Raw genomic sequence first — 25,415 nt, 5'->3', positions numbered from 1 at the left:
TGATCTAACTCTGAGGAAACTCTGATCAAACTCTTTTCAACCTCTGATGAAACTTTGAGGAAACTGACCAAAACTGATCAACCTTTAAGAAAACTGATCAAACTCTGATGAAACTCCGATCAAACTTTGAAAAAACTGATCAAACTCTAAGGAAACGCTGAGGAAACTTGATCTAACTGATCAAATTGTGTTCAAACTCTGATCACACTCTGAGGAAACTGATCAAACTCTGAGGAAACTGATCAAACTCTGAGGAAACTGATCAAATTCTGAGGAAACTGATCAAACTCTGAGGAAACTCTGATCAAACTCTGAGGAAACTAATCAAACTCTGAGGAAACTGATCAAACTCTAAGGAAACTGAGGAAACTCTGATCTAACTCTGAGGAAACTCTGATCAAACTCTTTTCAACCTCTGATGAAACTTTGAGGAAACTGACCAAAACTGATCAACCTTTAAGAAAACTGATCAAACTCTGATGAAACTCCGATCAAACTTTGAAAAAACTGATCAAACTCTAAGGCTACTTTCACACATCCGGTTTGAGCACTGCGGCTCAATCCGGCTGTGAAAACTATGCAACGGATGCGGCGAAAACACCGCATCCTTTGCATACGTTTTTACATGCGGCCCGTCCGTTTTTTTCCGGTTGCGGCATGCTACTGAGTATGCGCAGTGGAAAAAACCGCATGCGGCGACCGGATGCGTTTTTTTCCGCATCACGCCGCATCCGGCCTCCATAGGTATGCATTGAAAAATGCGCCGCAGCGGCCGGATGCGGCGCGATGCGGTGTTTTTTGCCGGAGCAAAAAACGTTGCAGGGAACGTTCGATCCGGCCGCGGCATCGGCTAAATCTGCCGCATGCGGCAAAAACCGGACCGAACGCAAGCCCCTGCGGCACAATACGGCACTAATGTAAGTCTATACAAAAAAAACCGCAACCGACGTAAAAAAAAACGGTTGCGGTTTTTCTGCAGAACGCCGTATTGTGCCGCAGAGCAAAAAACCGGATGTGTGAAAGTAGCCTTAGGAAACGCTGAGGAAACTTGATCTAACTGATCAAATTGTGTTCAAACTCTGATCACACTCTGAGGAAACTGATCAAACTCTGAGGAAACTGATCAAACTCTGAGCAAACTCTGATCAAACTCTGAGGAAACTCTGATCAAGCTCTGAGGAAACTCTGATCAAACTCTGAGGAAACTGATCAAACTCTGAGGAAACTCTGATCAAGCTCTGAGGAAACTCTGATCAAACTCTGAGGAAACTGATCAAACTCTGAGGAAACTCTGATCAAACTCTGAGGAAACTCTGATCAAACTCTGAGGAAACTCTGATCAAGCTCTGAGGAAACTCTGATCAAACTCTGAGGAAACTGATCAAACTCTGAGGAAACTCTGATCAAACTCTGAGGAAACTCTGATCAAACTCTGAGGAAACTCTGATCAAGCTCTGAGGAAACTCTGATCAAACTCTGAGGAAACTGATCAAACTCTGAGCAAACTCTGATCAAACTCTGAGGAAACTCTGATCAAGCTCTGAGGAAACTCTGATCAAACTCTGAGGAAACTGATCAAACTCTGAGGAAACTCTGATCAAACTCTGAGGAAACTCTGATCAAAATCACTGATGAAACTCAGTCCAATTTTCTCACAAGAAAAATACTTATGTCTGATTGAGCCCTTAGGCCTTATTAAGAAGTCTGTATTGTATCTGTTTTTTTTCACAGATTTCACACATAGCCTATAGTGCTATTCACATGTCCAATTTTTTCAGGCACCACGAATGACAAGGGCCAATAAAGGTCTATGGGTCTGTAAAAAATACACAGACGTGTGAATGAGGCCTTATTCTCTGTATCAATATTTTCTATACATTTTCTAAATCTTTATTAAAAATAGATTAAAAATGAATAACTTAAACGTTAGAAAATTCTGAACAGGGATTTAATGTTACTGAGACAACCCCTTTGTTTCCGAATGTCTACCACTGTAGGAAATAAGATTTAGTATGTTGGATTGGCAAATATCCTTAACCATGCGTCTTGCAGCAACCTGTCCTCCCTCCCTATGGCAATTAATCTACACACGTAACATTTCAATTTGTTCTACTCAGGTGAACGAAGTTCCAACCTCTAATCTTTAATGTTGGCAAAAGCTACAAAATATTTTGTGCCACATAATAAAAACTACATATCATAAGAGCCTTCAAAGTCCAATCTCTTGCTGCTCATAAGGACTTGATAAACGGTGGATTTGGGAGACCCCCTGGCACTGCAGGCCCCTAAGAATCGCCCCTTCTGGGCTTTCTATAATCTTGCACTGATCCTGCTTAAAGATAACTTCTAAAGAATAGAAAGAGTTGGAGTAACTGGAATCGATTTGCAGGGCCCTGTTCATCGGCCACGTCAGTAGTCTGTGGCTGCAGAAATGGAGCCCTGGGAACCACATCTTTTCTGACACCATCACCGGCTCCTCTTTTGATTATCTCACCTGTCGGGATGTTTTTGTTGCGGTGTGATGCAAATGTAATGTCACGCCAGTCCAACGAATCAAAAAGAGAACAGTCACCGTCCTATATTTTGCCGAATGATAGGGTCCAGTAGCTTGAGTTAAAACTGCAGATTTCAGGATATTTTTAATATACGTAGTGACATGAAAATGTTAAATTAAGAAAAAAATTAAATACATATATATATATATATATATATATATATTGTATATTCAAAGGAAATATTATAGATTTCCTTTAAAAAGTATCTTAACTATTGGAGAGCACAATGACTAACAGCAAAAAACAGATTCTAAATATACCCATAGCCAGTGGCGTCTTGCCAAAGATGGCAGACTATGTAAACGCTATGGGGCCCGTAAGTTAGAGGGGCCCGGTGCCAGAGCCGACACTTAGCCCCATCCCCACCCAAAATTGCACTCTCAAGTAGGTGGGGGAGAGGGGGAGTTAGATCGGGGCTCAAACAGAAGTCAGGGTCACGCTAGGGGCTCGGATCTGGCTACCATCAAGCCTACCTCCAAGATAAGGGACAGCGCAGGGTCTCGAGTCTGAGGGCCAGCCTAAGGCCCAGGTTCTGTCATTTACATACACTGTGACAGGCATTGTGGATGCTGATAGTGTCTAAGGCAATGATATAAGAGGAAGTGAACCACTCGTACTCCCTCAGCCAGATCTCACATCTCAGCAAAGTGGGCATACATGACAACACTACAGTGCGCCCACTGCACAGAGATGTGCAGAGCTTCAGAACACATGCCACTGCAGAGAACGAAGCAGCAGGAAAAAAAAGAGGGGTGAAATGCCAATTAGAATATATGAAAGGATATATAGGGGCCATTGTTTTATTTGGAGGGCTATGTGTAGGGCCATTATAATACTTGGAGGCCTATTTGGGGGTTATTCTAATATTTGGAGGGCTATAAGGGAGCCTTTATACTTTATGGAAGACAATTTGAGGATGACTATACTGCAAATAATTATAAAGTGTGAAGGCCCATCAAACTGTGCCGCTGAAAGTTGTGTGGGGTCCAGCATATTATGTGGAGGGCTGTGTGGGGACCATTATACAGTGTGGAGAGGTGTGGAAGCCATTACACTGTATGTAGTATCATTATAGTGCGTATAGGGCTGCCTGGGGTGCAGCGTACTGTGTGGAGGGCTGTGTGGGAACCATTATACTGTATGTAGTCCCATTATACTGCATGGAGGGTTGTGTAGGGGTCACAGATTCGGGGATCCGTTATGATTCAGTGACCGAGGAGGATCAGAAAAAGGACCAAAAACTAGTCAACCCAGAATGTTACCAGAGTGGTTGGAATCTCAGCGAACTGCAGACCTAACACTAACACACAACTAGAAGTCGCCATGGGACATGCCTACGATGACCTGGTCGCCTCGACACAGCCGGAGAACTAATTATTCCTACAGAGAGAAATGCAGGAAAAGCTAATCTGCCTTGGAGCAGTCCCCAAAGATATAGATAGCCCCCCACATATAAAGATTATGGTGATGTAGGAAAACACAATACACAGGTAGAAAACAGATAAGGCAAAGATGAGGCCCAAACTAAATAGAAAAGGACAGAAAAGAGCACTGTCTGCAGCCATGCAATACCCTAGAAAAAGAACCTGAAATTAGTACCAAACATGACAAAACAAAATACATAGCAGAATATGGAGCAAGGTACACAGACATTTCCAGCAGGGAATGATCCAACTCCACCCAGAACTCCACACAGGCAGAATAGGAAATAAGCCTTTGTACCTAAACAGAAAAACAACAAGATGGTGGAAACCACCAGCAGAGGTACAAAGACCAAACTTATCTGAAAGGAGTTCTGGTAGACACATAAGGAAGGGCTTGCTTCAGAATGTCCTTAGCACACAGGAAACAACATTAAGCACCGGCCAGGAACAAGAGAACACTACTCAGTTATATAGGCCAAGTCAGAACAACTTGATTGCCAATCATCCCAAGCTGTCTGGTTTCTATTCAGCAAGTAAACTTCACTACCAGCACTGACCACAAGAGGAAGCCCCAAACTGGAACCTCATCCAAATGTATTCACAACAGGGATCATACTGTGTTGGGGTCACAATACGTTGCCAGGGTAGTTAAGGGTGGGCACACTAGGGTCATCATACTATAGGTGGAGGCTAGCGTGGAGAAATACAGTGTTTCTGGGAAACTTTTCTGGGCATCATACTTTATGAGTGCAACAAATCCAGGGTCTTCAATAGGAGGAACATTACTTTGGAAGGGCTGTAAAGTTGAGAGATATGCCCTTCTGTGACCCAGACAAGTATTTTTTGAGCGGGTGGGGGGTGTCCAATTAGAACTTTTGTTATCTGGCCCCATGATTTCTATGTATGCCCCTGCTCATAGCTGATTACTTACTTGCAAGGCAGACTACCATATTTGACTTGAGGACAAGAAGTAAAAAACAAGCACAAAGTATTCTCCCCCACTTATTTACTGCCGACCCTTTGATGATTAAGCAGCTGACCCAACAATACAGGGCTGATATAATAACTAGCCGTACATTATTGCCAGCACCCACCTGTATAGTATATGATGAAATGCGGATCTTTTATGCCATCTCGGCTTTCATTCTGAATATAAGCGATATCCATTGTCTCCCTCCGCAGGTGCAGCCATTGTCTGATGCGCCATATGATTGACGGGTGGAAGAAAGACAACTACGATCAAACAGGCTCATCATAAAGAAAATGTTTTGTCTCTGGAGAAAAGTTGTTTTCTGTCTTCTGTCATTAATAAAATGCTTTACGGCTGTAGAAATACCACTTGAAGGTAAGTTGTTGTTTTTAGACGGAGGGGGGTCTGATTTATAATAAAATAATAAATATAATAATATACATTAATAGTATATTTATCTAAAAAATATTTCAGATTGTCAGGATTGCTGTTTTTTAACTGTTGATGTAAATAATGGTTCACACAAAAGCACATAGGGTCCGTCATAATCCCTGAGGCCTCTTTCACACATCCTTGTCACCGGTACGTGTTTGGTCCTTTTCCTCACGTACCGGAGACACGGGCACACGTAGACCCATTAAAATCAATAGGTTTGCGCTCACGTGCGTGTTTTGCTATGGACCGTGTGTATGTGTGGAGCATACGTGTGTCCGTGTGCTCCACACGTAAACATGTCCGTTTTCACCGGCTTCATGGGTGTCACATGGAACGCAAACGGACCACACGGAGGTGTTCTGTGTGACACGCGCCGGAGAAAACACATGTGTTTGAGAAAAAAAAAACTTTACTCACCTTCTCCAGCCCTGCCATCTCTGCCGCTGCTGTCACTTGCTTCCGACCGCCGCTCATTATGCTCATTGCATATTCACTCCACTGCGGCCGGAAGCAGCAGCAGTGGGGAGTCTGCAGGACCGGAGACTGAAGATCAGCACCACGGACAGCGAATCCAGGAACAGGTGAGCAGAAAGTTCCCGTTCTCTGTGTGTTATCACGGATAACACACGGAGAACACACGTGTGCCATAAACACAGCTCACGGAAGGCAAAACGCACCTGTGATATGTCCGTGAAAAATGTGCGTGGTTTTTCACGGACGTGTGAAAGAGGCCTTAAAGTGGATCTGTCACAATATTAAATTGATCTCATATCTGATGATGCTGGTGTACTTACTATGAAATTCCATCATAGAACCGCTTTATAATCCATGAAAGTTTCACTCGGTCCACCTAGACTGACAGCTCCTCAGTGTCTCTCCTCCCTCCTTCTGCTGAGATCTCACACCGCTCAGTACAAGCTGCAGTTGTCAGTCAAGCTGGATGGTCGGAGACTGAATGCTCCCACTTTTCAGCTGGACTCATAAACTGCTCCTTTCAATATCAATATAATTACAGCATTCGTACATGAATTTTTAGAGTAAAAACATTAGTCACATGAGGTCTAGGAGATTTAGTAAATAATGTATGTAGGTTTATTGTGAAATTTGGACACACATCTAGAGAAGAGACCTGATTTAGTAACTGTGTCCAAGTCGTGGTTTAATTGCTTAAAGGGGTATTCCCATCTCCAAGATCCCAATATGTAGTAGGTGTAATAATAATAATATTAGCAAATACTTCCAATTAGAAATGTAGTATAGTTCTTCTGATATACCCATGTCTATTACCTCATGTGCAGGGCATTGCAGCTGGTCCATGGTTACCTCCACTCTTATAGTGACAGTTTCTTGTAGTCGTAGCCATGGATATCTAAGCTGCTGCAATGCCCTGCACATTAGGTATGGGACACAGCTAATCAGGAGAACTATACTACATTTCTAATTGGAGGTATTTGCTATTATTATTATTATTATTATTATTATTTCTACACCTACTACATATTGAGATAGGATCTAGATGATGGGAATATCCCTTTAGTGACCTATAATAAAGTAAATTTTCGTTATAGTTTGCTAAACAAAGTATGAGCCAGCTTAGGAGCGTATCCTGTGTTACATAGCTGGCATCTGCCTGTAGCTGCAGTGACCAGAACTTACGCAGATCGCTGCAGTTAACCATTTAAATGCTGCTATCAATATCTGATATTGGCATTTAACCTGTCATGTTGAAAAACTTAATAACCTTGTTAGTCCTCCTGCGAAGGTCAGCCATAATTTTGCTATATACTGCAATACCATGGTATTACAGTATATCACATAAGCAATAACAGGTTCAAATCCCCTAAAGGGAAAAAAAAACATTTAAAAATTTTTTTTTCACTATTTTCTAGTATATAATATGGTAAAATAAAAATGGTTTCGAAACTATTACTCGTTCCACCAAAAATGAGCCTACTGATGGGGGGGGGATATGGCTCAGAACAAAAGTAAGGAAAAAAGGAAAGCCCATTAACAAAAAAAATTCTTGGTTCTTAAAGGGTTAAAAGGGTTTAACGGCTCATCATTATTGTTTATTGGAAGGAAAACCAAAATAGTTGTTGGATTTTTTTTTTGTTTTTGTGATATATTTGGCTTTTTTATTTTTACTATGGATTTTATATTTTCTTTTTTTTATTAGGGGTAAATTTTACAAAAAGTAAAAAAAAAATATTTTTTTTTATGGTTCTTTATTCTTATGGATAGGACAGGTGCGCGATATACATTGGCAGGTTCTGGTATCAGCGCCTGTCACGGGGTCCTTTTCCGATATCACACAATCAACAGAGCAAGAGATGATTGAACCATCCAAAGATCATTTATTTTAAGCAAATCAGACGGCCCATAAAATAATCCACCACACAGAGGGTAAAATCATCCAGGAACATGGATACAGTCCAGTAAGGGATAAATGTCCAGATCATTCTGGGGAGCCTCAGCTTCTCCCACAGAGGATGAATCAGTCACAATCCTCCAGCAGTCCTTTTTCCAGGGAAATCAGGGTTTCTCACAGTCTCTCTGGGGTGTCAGCTTCTCCCTGAGAGGATCAATCTTACTCCTTCTCTCTTGTCTTTCTCAGTGAGAATGAATAATCTCCCAGGTAAACAGAGAGTTTGGGTGGATCCCAGCCCCCCTCCCCCAGACTTAGGGACAAAAGCCCAGCGGGGGGTGATTAACCTAACTTAACAGGACACTGTACACAGAATGGACAGAGCACCACGCCTAAAATACAAACCTACACAAAACTATACACAACCCCCCATATTCCACCATCACAGCGCCAATCACCTCTTTTGATGCAGAATTGAACGGTGTTGGGGCAAACTTTTGTCCTTGATCTAAGGGATCAAGCTACATTTCCCACCTTGTATAATAGACATACATACTGTAGTAAATTTTCCGGATTATTAGCACTCACCTTGTTGTATTACTCACTTCCTACTAGGTAAACATACTCAGGAGAAGAATTTATGAAGAGGCCCTCCAAAATTGCAGAAAAAAGCTTTTATACTCCTTGCAATGAGCAGACCATGCATTTATAATGGATGATTTTTTACAAGCTGTTTACATCTGATGCCATCAGCAATTACCTTGAGTGATCGTCATCTGTACAAAACCAAAGCTAGCAAACAGGGGCGTACATTGATATCATGGAGCCGCATCGCAAAAGTCCATATTGGGACCCCCTCCCCACCAAAAAATATATTGGTTGGAATGGTGCAGTGGGATCAGAAGGGCACAGCGTATTGTTGATCACCGATCCGCTTTAGTACCCACTCGTCAATTACCCTGAGTTGGAGTGTATTTCATTCTATCTGGTACTGAAGGGGTTAAGGTTCATTTCTATGCTGCAGTGATCTAACAGGTAGTTGTAACCTCAGCTGCAGCCACTCCCTTTTGTTATAAATATCAACTCCTAATTCCTCCCTATGCCAACTATAGCTCATACTTATGCTAGTCCCACATACAGTAGTCCTTCATACAGAATAATAGGTCCCACATAGTCCTGAAGGAGCTAGTCTCTGGAGAAGCTGAGGTGTTGCTCTGTTGCAGCTGAGAAGTTCCTACTGGAAAAGCTGTTAAGTATTATTTGATGTGTCTTTCCCCACCTGTTTGTCTTTCCTTCCTCGTGTTGTCTTATTGCAGTGGCGAGACTAGAGTCTCACTGGCCTTCACTAGTTCAGGGTCAGCGAGGGCCTAGGCATGTGACGGCCCCAACTATATGTAGTCGTATTGGTTATCTCATTTGGTCCGAAGAATATCTAAAATCCAGTACCCTCTTGTGACTAGATGTGATAGCTATGCTCCTGCAAGTAGTGCTAAGTGCAAAACTAGTAATATGTGAGTAAACAGTGGAACCTATGGTATGTTACCCTCCAATATATTATTGTGGTTACACTCCCCTACTGCCTCCATATCTTTAGCTCAATTAAAGGGGACTCTAGTTCCTTAGAACTTATTTAGCCTCCCTTGCACATTGGACAAAACAGCAGCAGACACAGAGAGCAGAGGGCCCCTCTACAAGAACATTATATGGGCCCTTTAGATTCAATATTTGTCGGTGGCAAAAACGATTTGCCGCTATGGAGGCAGTAGTAGCCCCCTTACCTCTTGGGCCCTTAGTTGTCAGAACCAGACGATTTTGGCAGGATAAGGCAAAAATCAAATGGCTGAGCTGTTCCTTATCTGTGTTCTCCCACACTGCAAGGTAGTGTGCCACCCCAGCAGCGTATCGAACCTCTCAGATCCGGGAGTAATGTCAGTTCGTGGCTCGAGGGTCTCCGGACCCGGGGGCTCAGGGGCCACACTCTAAAGTAATAGGGGATATTTACAGGGAAGTCATAGTTCGTGACGCCATCCGTGGTGTGTGGTAACTGGGGGTACCGCCGCTGCTGTTGGGAGTACCCAGGGTGATGGAAGGGGGCAGCCAGGTGTCGTTGCCCTCCACGGGTAGGGGTACGCCCCGGGACTCTGGATGGTGCTATTGGGTGCTGTGAAGGGGAAATCACTCAGGTACTCACTCAGCCAATAAGCAGACGCTGGCAACTGGGTAAACCAAGTCTCTGGGTGCTGCTGCCTCTCGAGGGGAGCTCGTCCGGGTCTCGTCCCCTGCAGTGCTGCTTGGTGATCCGTGATCTGCTTCCTGGCACAAAGTTTAAATTCAACGTAGTGGCCCAGTAGTCTGGAATTTGCCAGGCCCCGCTCCCCACTATGGCTAAGTGTGGGAGCCTGCTCTCAGGGATTTTAGTGGGCCGCTTGTATGGAAGGCCTTCTCCCACTCCTGACGCTAGTGCCCCGATTCTGGAGCTAGTGGGCACAGTCTATAAAGGCTCCGTTCTCCGCAGGCTAATTGACGGGTTGCCTGAAGCTTCTCCCTGACCTACGGTTCGTGTACCCCGCCGTGCCTTCGCTCCCAGACTGGTGATAGGACCAGGCTGCTGACCGTCCTCTTTGACAGGTCCCAGGCACCTAGCCTCAATCCCTTGCAACCGGGGATCCGACTCCTCTAGGTCCAGACCACTGTCTGCAACCTAGTCAGCTTCTCCTGGGAGCCACTACTCCCAACCTTCTCCACCTTATTACTCCTCAACCACGACTCTCCACAACTCCTCTCAACAACTACTCAACACTCCTCACCTCCCCTTCCTGACCCCTAGCTGGGCGGTCCTATTCCGCTCAAGCCGCCCACTGGTGTGTCATGTGGGTGTGGTGCAGGGTGAATCTAGGATTTGATTTGCTGTTGGAGGCAACACTGCAAAATAGGGACCCAGAACCATGAGGGATTTGGATACTGCAGCTAAAGAGAAAGAGTGTACAGCACCCTGTGACGACATGATAGTCCAGGGGCGTCACAGTAGCGTTGCTTTTTCGACATCAGAGAAGCAGGGAGGGACACTGAACAGGGGAGTGTTTGCAGACACTAAAGCAAAGACCTCCAAAGTGCATGCTCCTTCCCAAGGAGAATGGCCACCTCTGAGTGCTGCAATGGCCGGCATCGTAGGCAACGAGCAGTAAACAATAGAATTAAAAATCCCTCCATTCTAGAGAACTGAAAGGATTTTCAAGAAGTGGTAAATTGTGAAGTTGCTTCTTCTTACAACACATATGTCAAATTCTTGCCCTCTGCCAAAATCTGGCTCGTAGGTTGATTTTATTTTGCCAGTGAGACCGCCTGGCCTGCCCATTATTCTGTATGGAAGGCTATGTGGCACCCATTATTTATGAAGGACTACATAGGGCACATTAGTCGGTATGGAGGGCATTGCGGTGCCCATTATTTATGAAGGGCTATGTGGGGCAATTATTCTGTATGGAGGACTATGTGGGGCCCATTATTCTGTATGGAGGACTATGTGGGGCAATTATTCTGTATGGTGGACTATGTGGACCCCATTATTCTGAATTGAGGGCTATGTGGGGCCCATTATTCTGTATGGAGGGTTATGTGGGGCCCATTATTCTGTATGGTGGACTATGTGGGGCTCATTATTCTGTATGGTGGACTATGTGGACCCCATTATTCTGAATTGAGGGCTATGTGGGGCAATTATTCTGTATGGAGGACTATGTGGGGCTCATTATTCTGTATGGTGGACTATGTGGACCCCATTATTCTGAATTGAGGGCTATGTGGGGCCCATTATTCTGTATGGAGGGTTATGTGGGGCCCATTATTCTGTATGGTGGACTATGTGGGGCTCATTATTCTGTATGGTGGACTATGTGGACCCCATTATTCTGAATTGAGGGCTATGTGGGGCAATTATTCTGTATGGAGGACTATGTGGGGCTCATTATTCTGTATGGTGGACTATGTGGACCCCATTATTCTGAATTGAGGGCTATGTGGGGCAATTATTCTGTATGGAGGACTATGTGGGGCTCATTATTCTGTATGGTGGACTATGTGGAAACCATTATTCTGAATTGAGGGCTATGTGGGGCAATTATTCTGTATGGAGGACTACGTGGGGCCCATTATTCTGTATGGTGGACTATGTGGACCCCATTATTCTGAATTGAGGGCTATGTGGGGCAATTATTCTGTATGGAGGACTATGTGGGGCTCATTATTCTGTATGGTGGACTATGTGGACCCCATTATTCTGAATTGAGGGCTATGTGGGGCCCATTATTCTGTATGGAGGGCTATGTGGGGCCCATTATAATGTATGGAGAATTATATGGGGCCCATTATTCTGCATGGAGGGCTATGTGGGGCCCATTATTCTGCATGGAGCGCTATGTGGGGCCCATTATTCTGCATGGAGGGCTATGTGGGGCCCATTATTCTGCATGGAGGGCAATGTGGGGCACATTATTCTGTATGGAGGGCTATGTGGGGCCCATTATAATGTATGGAGAACTATGTGGGGCCCATTATTCTGTATGGAGGGCTATGTGGGGCCCATTATTCTGTATGGAGGACTATGTGGGGCCATTATTCTGTATGAAGGACTATGTGGGGCCCATTATTCTGCATGGAGGGCTATCTGAGTCCCATTATTCTGTATGGAGGGCTATGTGGGAGCCCATTATTCTGTATGGAGAGCTATGTGGGGCCCATTATTCTGTATGGAGGGCTATCTGGGGCCCATTATTCTGTATGGAGGACTATGTGAGGCTCATTATTTTGTATGGAGGGCTATGTGGGGCCCATTATTCTGTATGGAGGACTATGTGGGTCCCAATATTCTGTATGGAAGTCTATGTGGGTCCCATTATTCTGTATAGAGGGCTATGTGGGGCCCATTATTTATGAAGGACTATGTGGGGCCCATTATTCTGTATGGAGGACTATGTGGCACCAATATTCTGTATGAAGGACTATGTGGGAACCATTATTCTGTATGGGACTATGTTGGGCCCATTATTCTGTATGGAGGGCTATGTGGGGCCCATTATAATGTATGGAGAACTATGTGGGGCCCATTATTCTGCATGGAGTGCTATGTGGGGCCCATTATTCTGCATGGAGGACTATGTAAGGCCCATTATAATGTATGGAGAACTGTGTGGGGCCCATTATTCTGTATGGAGGGCTATGTGGGGCCCATTATTCTGCATGGAGGGCTATGTGAGTCCCATTATTCTGTATGGAGGGCTATGTGGGGCCCGTTATTCTGTATTTAGGGCTATCTGGGGGCCATTATTCTGTATGGAGGACTATGTGGGTCCCAATATTCTGTATGGAGGTCTATGTGGGTCCCATTATTCTGTATAGAGCGCTATGTGGCGCCATTATTCTGTATGAAGGACTATGTGGGAACCATTATTCTGTATGGGACTATGTTGGGCCCATTATTCTGTATCGAGGACTATGTGGGGCCTATTATTCTGTATGGAGGTCTATATGGGGGCACATTATCCTGATTTGAGGACTGTGTGGGGCCCATTACTCTCTAAGGAGGGCTATGTGGGGCCCATTATTCTGCATGGAGGGTTATTGTGAGGCCCATTATTCTGTATGGAGGACTATGTGGGGCCTATTATTCTGTATGGAGGACTATGTGGGGCCCATTATTCTGTATGGAGGGTTATGTGAGGTCCATTATTCTGTATGGAGGGTTATGTGAGGCCCATTATTCTGTATGGTGGGCTATGTAGGGCCCATTATTCTGTATGAAGGACTACCTTGGGCCCATTATTCTGTATGGAGGAGTATGTAGGACCCACGACTAGGTTGGCCCTTGGGTATGTCCAGGTTTTTAACTTTTCTGGGTTTTTAGGTTTGACATCCCTGCCTTGCAAGCAGTTTTCAATTTTACCCATTTATGAGAAATAGCATTGAAAGTTTTGGGGTATGTCAGATGATAGATCCCTATGAATGTTTCAATAAAATAATATATTAATAATATATTTATTCATTTATATAGCGCTATTAATTCCATAGTGCTTTACATACATTGGCAACACTATCCCCATTGGGGCTCACACTCTAAATTCCCTATCTGTATGTCTTTGGAGTGTGGGAGGAAACCGGAGTACCCGGAGGAAACCCATGCAAAAACGGGGAGAACATAGAAACTCCTTGCAGGTGGTGTCCACTGAGCCACCATGCCACCCATAAAATAAACAATCCCCAATCATGTTGGTGTAATTCTCAACATTTTACTTAGTTTTCCCTCAAAGTCTAAAAATCCTATTTAAAATCTAATTGTTCATTATGAGAAGTGATGTGGAGGCCATGTAGGTTCCCTACTGTTATTCATAAATTTGTAGAGACCTGTCCTAGAGCAGAGCCGTAGACAAGTAATGATCGGCACCTTTGGTTTCTATAGGAACATGAATGAATTTGACGTGTAAAAATATGGCACAAAAGTATGCAAATCTATCACCACCGAGCACGACGAGTTTATTGGACACACTCATAAATGATGCATATTTTGTCTTAACTATTTCCAAGGTAACATTGTATTTAAACAAGTCTAAACCAAACTCTCCTAAATGCAAAACTCCAGAAAGCTGCGTAAATGATTGTCCTATTCTGTGCAGAGCACTGTGAAAGAATATTTGTCAATGATAACAGTGATTCATCTTAAAATTATACATTGTGCTGCCATCCCCCTAAGGCAATGTTCACACAATCATATTTTCTGTCCAAGTGCTGACATGACACGGAGAACACTAACACCAATGTTATTCAATTGGACTGATCAGATGAGAGTTTGAGCTTTGGTTTTTGCTTTTCACAGCACTAGTCTTCTCCATATTTCGGATGAGATGCACCCATTCCAAGCTATACATTAAATGTAAAACAATTGGCTCCCATGTGGATCAATCGTATAGCGTCCAGTTTTCACGGATACATTGACATTCTATAGCGAAATGTTTTTGGCCTTGTAAATTTTATTCACTGCTGGTGAATAAAAATGCATGCCATGTAGACGAAAAAAAAATTGACATACAGATGACACACTGATGGAATACAGATTGCATATGGATGACAGTCCATTATTTTATGGATGAAAATTACACAATTTTTTTGCACAGTTGTGTGAATTTTGTCTAGTGCCTTAAAGGGAACCTGTCTCCAGATTTGGTGACTATAAGCTGCGGCCACCACCAGTGGGCTCTTATATACAGCATTCTAACATGCTGTATATAAGAGCCCAGGCCGCTGTGTAGGACGTAAAAATTACTTTATAATACTCACCTTTAGGTTGGTGCGGAGCAGACTGGTCGAATGGGTGGCTCTGTTCTCTGGTACCGCAGCCTCCTCTTTCGGCCATCTTTGTCCTCTTTCTTCTGAAGCCTGGGTGCATGATGCATCCTATGTCATGCACACAGGCCAGCATTGAGGTCCCGCGCATGCGCACTACAATACTTTGATCTGCTCTGCTCAGGGCAGATCAAAGTGCGCCTGCGCAGGACCTCAATGCCGGCCTTAATAAATATGTGACAGAGCCAAATTGACTATTTCAGCTTAAAATGCACCAAAATAGGAACAAATATATTAATACATTTGGGTCTTCTATTCTTATTGTGTTACCATTGAGATCAAAAGTAACAGTATAGTGACAGGAAGATATGGTATTTATGTAGATAAATTATATATATATTGTCAGATGAGAGTTTCACTTCACTGAACCCTTTTCCTTACAGTCGAGCAATTGCCAACAATTGTAGAAGTCACCAAAGGTGTCCAAGTTGCTTTTCCTGTAGGCGAAGATTTCACCATCAAGTGTAAAGCCAAAGGAAACCCAACCCCAGAGTAAGTTTTGTTCTTATTGTTACCAACTGATCATAAATGTTGCTTATTGATAAAGAAGGTTCAGCCATATGCACAATGGAGAAAAAAAATGCTGATCACACCTTAAAGGGATACATCGGGGAGATAAAATTTGTTTGTACTGTCCCTGCCCTCCTCTTTTAGATCACTTGTAACAGTGCTAACCACTAATCCACTGGGCTGTAGTATAAACTATAAGCTTCTAGTCAGTGTTTAAAGGGTGCTTTACATGCTGCGACATCGCTAACGATATATCGTCGGGGTCACGTCGTTAGTAACGTAAATCCGGCGCCGTTACCAACATCGCAGCGTGTCACACCAAGGAGCGACGATCAACGATCGCAAAAACGTCAAAAATCGTTGATCGCTGACACATCACTCCTTTTCATAATATTGTTGGTGGTGCATGTGTACCGCCCCGGGGCTCGGCCGGCTGCTGAGCCGCTTGGGTCCGTGCTCATGGGTGAGTGGCTCGAGCTCCTCCTGGACCCTGGGGTCACGTCGCTCTGAAGGGGAGTTGGCGTTACGTGTAGGGATTTCGGTGGGGAAGGTTCACGGCCGAGGCCGTGGAGTTTAAGGGTGTAAGTTCGTGACGCCACCCACGGCTTGTGGTGAATGTGGACACCACTGCTGCCGTTACCTAGGCTCCCGGGGACGGTGTTATGCAGCCTGGTGTTGACCCCTTCATGGGCAGGGGGTGATGGTCCCGGGGCCCGGTGGTTGTGAGGTGCGGGCAAGATGGTGTGGTGCGGTGTGCTGCCCGAGGGCATTGTTGTACTCACTATGATAGATACACCGGAGTCTCTGGTAAATCAAAAAGGATGGTGGTCGGTGCCCGCTGCCGACTGCGCTTTGCCCCTTTCTCAGGTTGGTGGTCCCCCCTTTCTCCTGCACCTCTGTGGTAGAACTTGACTGCCTATGCTTCAGCAACGATAGTCCGCTCCCCGGCTTGATGTGTGTCGGGGAACCCGTTTGCCCGCAGGCGCTGGCCCCTGGGATCTCTCTGCCTGTGCAGTGGCTTTCTATCCCCCTCGGTGGGCTGTTGCCGTCTTTCGGGTCTTGGGACGGGAAAGGACCTAAAGTCCAGACCTCAATCAGTGAATTCGACGTGGTCCAGTGGCTTCTGGACCTCGTTCTGGGTCTGAGTACCCCTCCTGGTGCTCCGGTTTCCAGTTGGCTCCCCGGTTCGGTACCGGCGGGCCACTACCCTGTCCCAGACCCTTACGGTTCCACCAGCCGTCTTCCTGGCTCCTGCAGGCGGCAACCACCGTCTACCTCCTTGCCACAGTACCAGGGCTACGACCCCGGCACCGATCAGTGTTGTCGCTGCAGACTTGACGCCACAGGCCTGCTGCACTTGAACTTCAACTCCACTCCACTGTGCTGACACTCACACTGACTCTCATACACTGACTGTTTGTTTCCTGTCTCAGGGCCTCTGGACTCCTAGGTGCGCGTGGCCAACCGCCTGGCTCCGCCCCTTGGTGTGAACATTGAACTCTGAAAGAGGTGACAAGGGTTTGTAGGTTGGCTGCTGTCACCTTATTAGGGGCTGGTGCAGGGGGTCTACCTGTGACTACCAGACTAGTCCAGAGCGTCACACATGCCGCTGGTTGTTCGTTGTTCCTGCGGCATGACACATCGCTATGTGTGACACCGCAGGAACGACGAACATCTCCTTACCTGCTTCCACCGGCAATTAGGAGGGAAGGAGGTGGGCGCCATGTTCCGGCCGCTCATCTCCGCCCCTCCGCTTCTATTGGACAGCTGCCGTGTGACGTCGCTGAGATGCCGCACAAACCACCCTCTTAGAAAGGAGGCGGATTGCCGGCCATCGCAGGGAAGATAAGTCCGTGTGATGGGTGTAAGCGATGTTGTGCGCCACGGGCAGCGATTTGCCCGTGACGCACAACCGACGGGGGCGGGTACGCAGCGTGTGTCCGCTTAACTCTTCAATCAATCTGTGTGGGGGTGATTACAGACACTTAAAGGACTTTATAGTGGATTTTTTTCATTTACATTGAGAACCCTCCCTTATTACTGCTGTTTCACTGATTCTGGAACGGTTTTTCTTTTTCTTCTGTGCCCCTCCATTCCAATGTTATGCCCCTTTGAAATAAAGATGCAAATTTTCCATTCAACCATAGAACTTCAATGTGGGTGTTTACTTTTTCTCCCCTGATACTGGCCAATCAAAACAAGGTCGCACCCACGGAAAAGTTCTTGGGTATACACACAGTTTGTTGAAGAAACAAATTGCACTTCTATTACTGAGGGCATAACTTTGGAATGGAGGATCGTAGCAGAAAAAGAAAAACTGTTTCAGAATAAGCAGATCTGCGGCAATTGAAGAAGGTACTCAATTTAAATTTTAAAAAATCCAGTGAAAAGTTCTTTTTAAGCCTGACTCTTCCAAGGTCTTGACTGGAAGGTAGTAATTTACAAAGCATGTGGCCAGTCCAATTCTGTGTTCAATGCCAAGATCCTTTTCTCCTGCATCAGAGCTGGACTTATTATCTTGTTATGATTTTACAAGTCAAATATAACACTTGTGTATTTTTTTTATATTAGATATCATTGGACAAAAAATGGGCATCCATATAATCCATTTACCGACCAAAATGTAAGGACTGTGAAGGACTCCGGCTCATTTACTATCTATAATGATGGTAACATATTATCCTACAATGGAACATACCGATGCTATGCCAAAAATAAGTTAGGGGCTGCCATATCGGAAGAAACAACTTTTCTCATTCCAGGTACATTATTTATGGGACCATGTATTTAGTGCCTAAAAATCAATTGTCTCAATTTTTGGGGATCCATTGGCTAAAACATATTGATACCTGGTGTAGCGCCGATGTCTCTGCAGAGACACCGACTTACTCACCGCATGGCCTACGGCTGAGAGGCACTTTGTATTTAAGGCAACCTCTCATTAGGGGAGGTGCATGCGCAACGCTTCTAGTTAGTCAGTCCGTGTTCCATTCTGCTACCTAGCTAGTCGTTAGGTCCTGTGCTCCTGCCCTCTTATCCCTGTGTCCGTCTCCCTGCCTTCCTTTACCTGTCTATCCCTGCCATGCCGACCATTCCTGTTCATACCTGCCTGACCAGCCTGCCCCAGTCACCTCGCCTGTACCCGTCTATTCCTGAGTCTGTCACCGGTTCTCGGGGTCACCTGCCACAGTCCTGGTCACTGCCCTGGGAGTGGTACCTGGAGTCAGTTTCATGATGGGCGCTTAATTAAGCCTTGCCCCTCCCTGTAAAGGGTAAGCCTGAGTTCCCCCTGTGGTGCAGTGGGACCACTAACCCTCCTCGCCACCTCTATACCGTCCACGCGTGTTACACCTAGCCCTTAGCATTTGCCATAGTTAATGCACAAAGTTTTAAAACTTACTTTTATTTATCTTAATATGCGTCTCTAGAACCCTTTAGAGTAAGTACAAACGGAGACAGTTATGTAACCTTGACTCCTTCTCTGGACTTTGACTAGTAGATGGGGTCCCACGTGATGGACCCTAACAGGGCTTATAAATCTAGCCATAAAAATGGAGGGACTAAAATATACAGATTTAAAACAGTCCTTCCCTTGGCGATCAGTTTAGATTCATGGATGATATAGTTGATATTCTGGTCCTGAGGAAGAGGTTTCATACTTCGAAACGCGTAGACCTATGGAATAAAAGATTTATTATTTAATCAACAATTCTATATGATTTCTAGCGAATGCGCGGCGTTAACCCCTTCTCCTCTCTTGCTTTGAAAAGTGATGGACCCTAACAGGGCTTATAAATCTGGCCATAAAAATGGAGGGACTAAAATATACAGATTTAAAACAATCCTTCCATTGGCGATCAGTTTAGATTCAAGGATGATATATTTATGATTCTTTAAAGAATAACAATTTTTCAATTTTTGTTTCCAAAAATCAATAGTACCCATGAAAATAAGAAACTTTGTAATATATTTTATCAGATAAATCAGATAATTCTTTCTCCTCCTGGACTGATCTTTCACTTTCAATTTTTTGCTAATACCTGTCTTCAATCAAAACAAATGAGAATTGGTGCTCATAATATTCTATGGAGGAAGGGGCGCGGCAGACAGGCAGACACAGACATTCTGCTACAACTTCTTCCGAAACGACAGTTACATTTTAAAATGTCGACATTCCGGTCATTTGACTGTTAAAAGGTAAACAAAGGCTTTCATCTATTTTCCTTATTTTCAGGAGACCCCAGATTTCCCAAAGAAGATATCCCACCCGTAGAATTAGAAGAGGGGGATTCATTGGTTTTAAGTTGTGACCCTCCTCCTGGTATCCCTCCAGTCAGTGTAGTTTGGATGAAACAAGGTACGTGTACGCAGCCAAAGTAAAACCTTCATAAGATTAGTCTGTGTTTGTATTGTATTTTTTTTCTTTTTTTTCTGGCTGAAAAGGAACCTGCCAGCTGATTTATGTTGTCCGATCCACGAGCAGCATGGATCAGTCAGTGGCTGTACGATTTCAGCAAGGTATGTTTGACTCTGAAACACTGTGGCTTTAACAACTGGCTGGGGACCAAGCCACACAGGAGACAGGCGGGTCCCTGATGACTTCTCCCCACCCACTCCTCTAGATTGACGGGTCTCTTCCTGCCTTCGTGTACAGGGAGAGACTTGTCAATCAAGGGTAGCGGGCTGGGAGAAGCCTGTCTGACTAGTCTGTGATTTCTATTAATATATATTTTCCCTGAAATGCTGCAGTATTTCACATTCAAACATACCTGGCTGAAATCGTAGAGCCAGTGCCTGATGCATGCTACCCATGAATCTGACAGCATATACCAGCTGTCAGATTGCCTTTAAGACATAATCAACAAGAAACTGAAAAATATGATCTTTTGGTTTGCCCAAAAGATCATCGTTCTCTGCAGTGCAAGATCTGGTGTGAATAGGGCCTATGCTGCAGAGAACAATGAAAGAATATGCCCACGAAACGATCAATTACAAATTCAGTGTGCATTGTTAAAGGGGTTGTTCACTATTTTAATATTCATGGCCTTTCCTTATTATAGGTCCCCAGTGTCTGATCAGCTGGGATCCAGCACTAACACCTCCATTGATCAGCTGTGCTCAGTGCCAGTGGCAGGAAATGCCCAGTTCCGGAGCTGGTCCGTCTTCTGATAGCGATCAGGTACTGCACATCCTCTTCCTATTGATTTGAATATGAGGCGGATGTGCAGTACCTGACCGTTGCCACTACCAGAAGATGGAGCAGCTTGGGAACTGAGCATTTGAGGCCGCCTGCTGCCGGCACCGAGAACATCTGATTAGAAGGTGGTGCCAGAGGTTGGATCCTGGTTAATCAGAGATTGATGACCTAGCCTAAAGGTACTTTACACACTGCGATATCGGTAACGATATATATCGTCGGGGTCACGTCGTTAGTGATGCACATCTGGTGCCGTTACCGACATCGCAGCGTGTGACATAAATGAGCGACGATCAACGAGTACAAAAACGTGAAAAATCGTTGCTCGTTGACACGTTGTTCATTTCTTTAATATCGTTGCTGCTCGCGATACGATGTTGTTCCTCGTTCCTGCGGCATCACACATCGCTATGTGTGACACCGCTGGAACGTCGAACATCTCCTTACCTGCGTCCACTGTCAATGCGGAAGGAAGGAGGTGAGCGGGATGTTACGTCCCGCTCATCTCCGCCCCTCCGCTTCTATTGGCCGGCCGCTTAGTGACGCCGCAGTGACGTTGCTATGATGCTGAACGCACCTCCCCCTTGTCGCTGACAAGGTATGTGCGTGTGACGCACCAAATGTCACACTTACGACGGGGGCGTGTGCTATCGCGCTCGACATCGCTAGCGATGTCGCAGCGTGTAAAGTACCCTTAAGGATAGCCATCAATGTAAAAGTAGTGGACAACTCTGGTCTGCCTGTGTAAAGGGGCTATTAAACGACCACCAATCAGTTAAAAAAGTAGGTGATCAATGGTCAGTAAGTGCTCCCTGGTTGGCTTTAGACATTATGAGAATGTCCATGTGCCAGTGTTTCATGGTCCAAACTTCTTTAACTTTAACATGAGCCTATGATCTGATTCATGCTGCCTGGACTAGAGGCAGCATGAATCAGAGTTCAGTTGAGTTATTGTAGCCATAGAAGGTTTACTCTGAAACACTGCAGCATTTTAAACAAAACATACTTTTAAAAGCTTCTTCCTGCATCATTCCCCATGACTGACAAGTCTTCCCTATTTGTGTGTGCGGGGAGAAGGCTGTCAGTCTACTCTAGTGGGGCGGGGAGCAGTTAGCGGGGACCAACCTTGACCTAGTCATCCAAGATGCAGAGTCTTCAGTCGGGTTTTCTCTGAATTTCCGCCTTGTTTCAGAGTATTCAAAATGCAGAGTCTTCGGCTTTTTCCGCCACGTTTCAGAGTAAAACTTACCTGGCAGCAATATCGCAGCCAAACTCTGATTCATGCTGCTTGTGGTCTGGTGATCTGGTGCCTAGATTAAACTTTACGCTTAGGTTGCTCTTAGGGTACCATCAGCAGAAGCCGGCTCCCTGCTCCCTGCACATTCAGATCATTGCTCTCTCGCTGTCACACACAGCGATGTGTGCTTCACAGCGGGAGAGCAATGTCCAAAAAATGAACCAGGGCTGTGTGTAACAAGCAGCGATTTCACAGCAGGGGCCAGATCACTGCTCAGTGTCACACACAGCGAGATCGCTAATGAGGTCACTGCTGCGTCACAAAAACCGAGACTCAGCAGCGATCTCATTAGCGATCTCGCTATGTGAGAAGTACCCCTCAGGGGTACTTTGCACATTGCGACATTGCTACTGCGATATTGTTGGGGTCAAATTGAAAGTGACGCACATCCGGCGCCGGTAACGACGTCGCAACGTGTAAAGCCTAGATGCGCCGATAAACGATCGCAAAACCGTCGTAAATCAGTGATCTGTGTAGCGTCGGACATTTTCATAATGTCGCACCAATAGGAGATACGATGTTGTTCCTCGTTCCTGCGGCAGCACACATCACTGTGTGTGAAGCCGCAGGAGCGAGGAACATCTCCTTACCTGCCTCCACCGGCTATGCGGAAGGAAGGAGGTGGGCGGGATGTTTACGTCCCGCTCATCTCCGCCCCTCCGCTTCTATTGGCCGCCTGCCGTGTGACGTCGCTGTGACGCCGCACGACCCGCCCCCTTAGGAAGGAGGCGGGTCGCCGGCCAGAGCGACGTCGCAGGGCAGGTAAGTGCATGTGAAGCTGCTGTAGCGATAATGTTCGTTACGGCAGCTATCACAAGATATCGCATGTGCGACGGGGGCGGGTGCTATCGCGCTTGGCATCGCTATCATCGGCTAGCGATGTCGCAGTGTGTAAAGTACCCCTAAGTCTTGGTAGTAAACAAAAGTGTATAATAGGTATATTACTTTTTAATCTTTTTCGTTCTAGATCTACGGCAGATCCCTCTGAGCAAGCGCGTGTCTGTGGGCCTGGATGGAAAGTTATATTTTTCCCATGTTGTTCAGATGGACAGCAAGATTGATTATTTCTGTGTTGCTGTATATACCAGAATCAGACATATGTCACAGAGAATACCTGTGAAGCTCAGTATACATCAGAGTAAGATATATTTGTTTGTCTATCAGAGTCGTGACGTTGGTTGGTTGCTTAGGGTGTCAGTTTAGGGGGGGGGGTATTTTATTTTGTCTGAGCTGCTGATACTGATTTATGTGTCGGGTGCTAGGTATGATCAGCACTTCCCTTAAGTGTTGAAAAGTGACACAATAGAAGACTATAATTACTGCAGTCCTTTACTTCCTCCCTGCTGCAGGAGATACATGTGATTACTGCAGCATCAGCACTGATTCAAGTAGTCTTTGTTGTGTGACAAAGGGAGAGGCAGATATATTATTCATTTTTCATCTCACCGCTATTATACTGAACTTCAAAGACTCGAGTGAGATTGTACATTGTAAAGAATCAACACAGCTTGTCCCATCAGTGCACAGAATAAAAATGTGACTTCTCTACAAAGTCAGAACCTGAGGTACTGGGGTATTCATCAAAAAATATTTATTATCAGGTAGATCGATTGAGGCCCAAGTATCATATTGTTCTAATATAGCAGAAGTGGGATTCAATTTCCCCCCAAGGATCTATATATATGTACATTATATATATATATATATATATATATATATATATATATATATATATATATATATATATATATATATATATATATATACACTGTGTATATAATATATATATATATATATATATATATATATACACACACACACATCTATACACATTTTACAGTTAATAAAAAGCAGTAATTCATATTGGTCCTGCTATTCATCCTTAAATATAAAAACATAAGTATAGATTTATCTTGACCAACAGCTGACCCATACAGTATGATGCCGCCACAGTCACCCCGCACAGAATCTGATGCCTCCGTAACTGCCACACAGTATACCTCCACAGCTGACCCATGTACACTGTGATGCCACCACAGCTTCCCAAACGGTAAAATACCCCCACATATATTATGATTGACCCCAAAACTTCTCCACACACAGTATAATGGCCTCACAGCTTCTCCACATACAAAAATGATACTTGCACAGCCGCCTACACAGTATGATGACCTCCATTTCTCCCCCATATACACAGTATGATGGCTCCTACAGCTCACCAGAAACTGTATGATGGCCACCATAGCCCTCCGCACAGTAGGATGTCACACACAGCCCCTCCACACAGTAGGATGTCACACACAGCCCCTCCACACAGTAGGATGTCACACACAGCCCCTCCACACAGTAGGATGTCACACACAGCCCCTCCACACAGTAGGATGTCACACACAGCCCCTCCACACAGTAGGATGTCACACACAGCCCCTCCACACAGTAGGATGTCTCACACCGCCCCCCCACACTGTATGATGGTCCACACAGCCTCCCACACACAGTATGATGGCCCCTACACCCTCCAACAGTACAATGGCCTCTGTTCCATCTCCACAAGTAGTGTCTGATAAGGACCCCACAATTTTCCCACACAAAGTATGATGGCCTCACAGCTTCTCTACATTCAATATGATACCTGCACAGCCCCCCACACAATATTATGGCCTCCATTTCTCAACCACATACACAGTATGATGGCTCCTACAGATCCCTACACACTGTAGGATGTTCCCCACAGCCCTCCACATATTAGGATGTCACACACAGCCCCATCACATAGTACGATGTCTCACACAGCCCCCCACAATATATAGTGGTCACCATAGTCTCCCACACAGATTGATAGCTCCTACATCACCCCAACAAACAGTACAATGGCCCCTGTTCCACCCGCACAAGTAGTAACTGATATGATGGCCCCCACAGTTTCCTACTTGTATTGACTGACAATGTACTGATATAGACCCCACAACTTCCCCACACAAAGTATGATGGCCTCACAACTTCTCCACATATAATATGATACTTGTGCAGCCCCACACACAGTATGATGGCCTCCAGTATGATGGCTCCCACAGTTCCGTACACACATCTATGATGGCCTCCACAGCCATCCACATAGTAGGATGCCACACACAGCCCCTCCACACAGTAAGATGTCTCATACAGCCCTCCACAATGTATGGTGGTCCCCATAGTGTCCCACACACAGTATGATGACCCCAACAAACAGTCCAATGGCCCCTGTTCCATCCCCACAAGTAATGACTGATA

General features: G+C 45.0%; 1 protein-coding gene across 5 annotated transcripts in view; it reads left to right on the top strand.

The window, feature by feature from the left end:
• Window positions 1–25,415, top strand: part of CHL1 (cell adhesion molecule L1 like) — a 221,904-nt gene that overhangs the window by 83,871 nt on the left and 112,618 nt on the right. For all 5 annotated transcript variants that reach the window (XM_075321748.1, XM_075321747.1, XM_075321751.1 and 2 more), the window contains 5 exons: window positions 5,162–5,324; window positions 15,525–15,633; window positions 18,223–18,413; window positions 19,886–20,008; window positions 23,113–23,283. In XM_075321748.1, the coding sequence (XP_075177863.1) occupies window positions 5,243–5,324; window positions 15,525–15,633; window positions 18,223–18,413; window positions 19,886–20,008; window positions 23,113–23,283 (676 nt within the window). In that variant the 5' untranslated portion in view covers window positions 5,162–5,242. The remainder of the gene's footprint in view (window positions 1–5,161; window positions 5,325–15,524; window positions 15,634–18,222; window positions 18,414–19,885; window positions 20,009–23,112; window positions 23,284–25,415) is intronic.

Source organism: Anomaloglossus baeobatrachus, chromosome 8 (genome assembly GCF_048569485.1).
Source record: "Anomaloglossus baeobatrachus isolate aAnoBae1 chromosome 8, aAnoBae1.hap1, whole genome shotgun sequence".
NCBI classification, from domain to species: domain Eukaryota; kingdom Metazoa; phylum Chordata; class Amphibia; order Anura; family Aromobatidae; genus Anomaloglossus; species Anomaloglossus baeobatrachus.
This window is presented reverse-complemented; position numbering and strand designations above follow the sequence as displayed.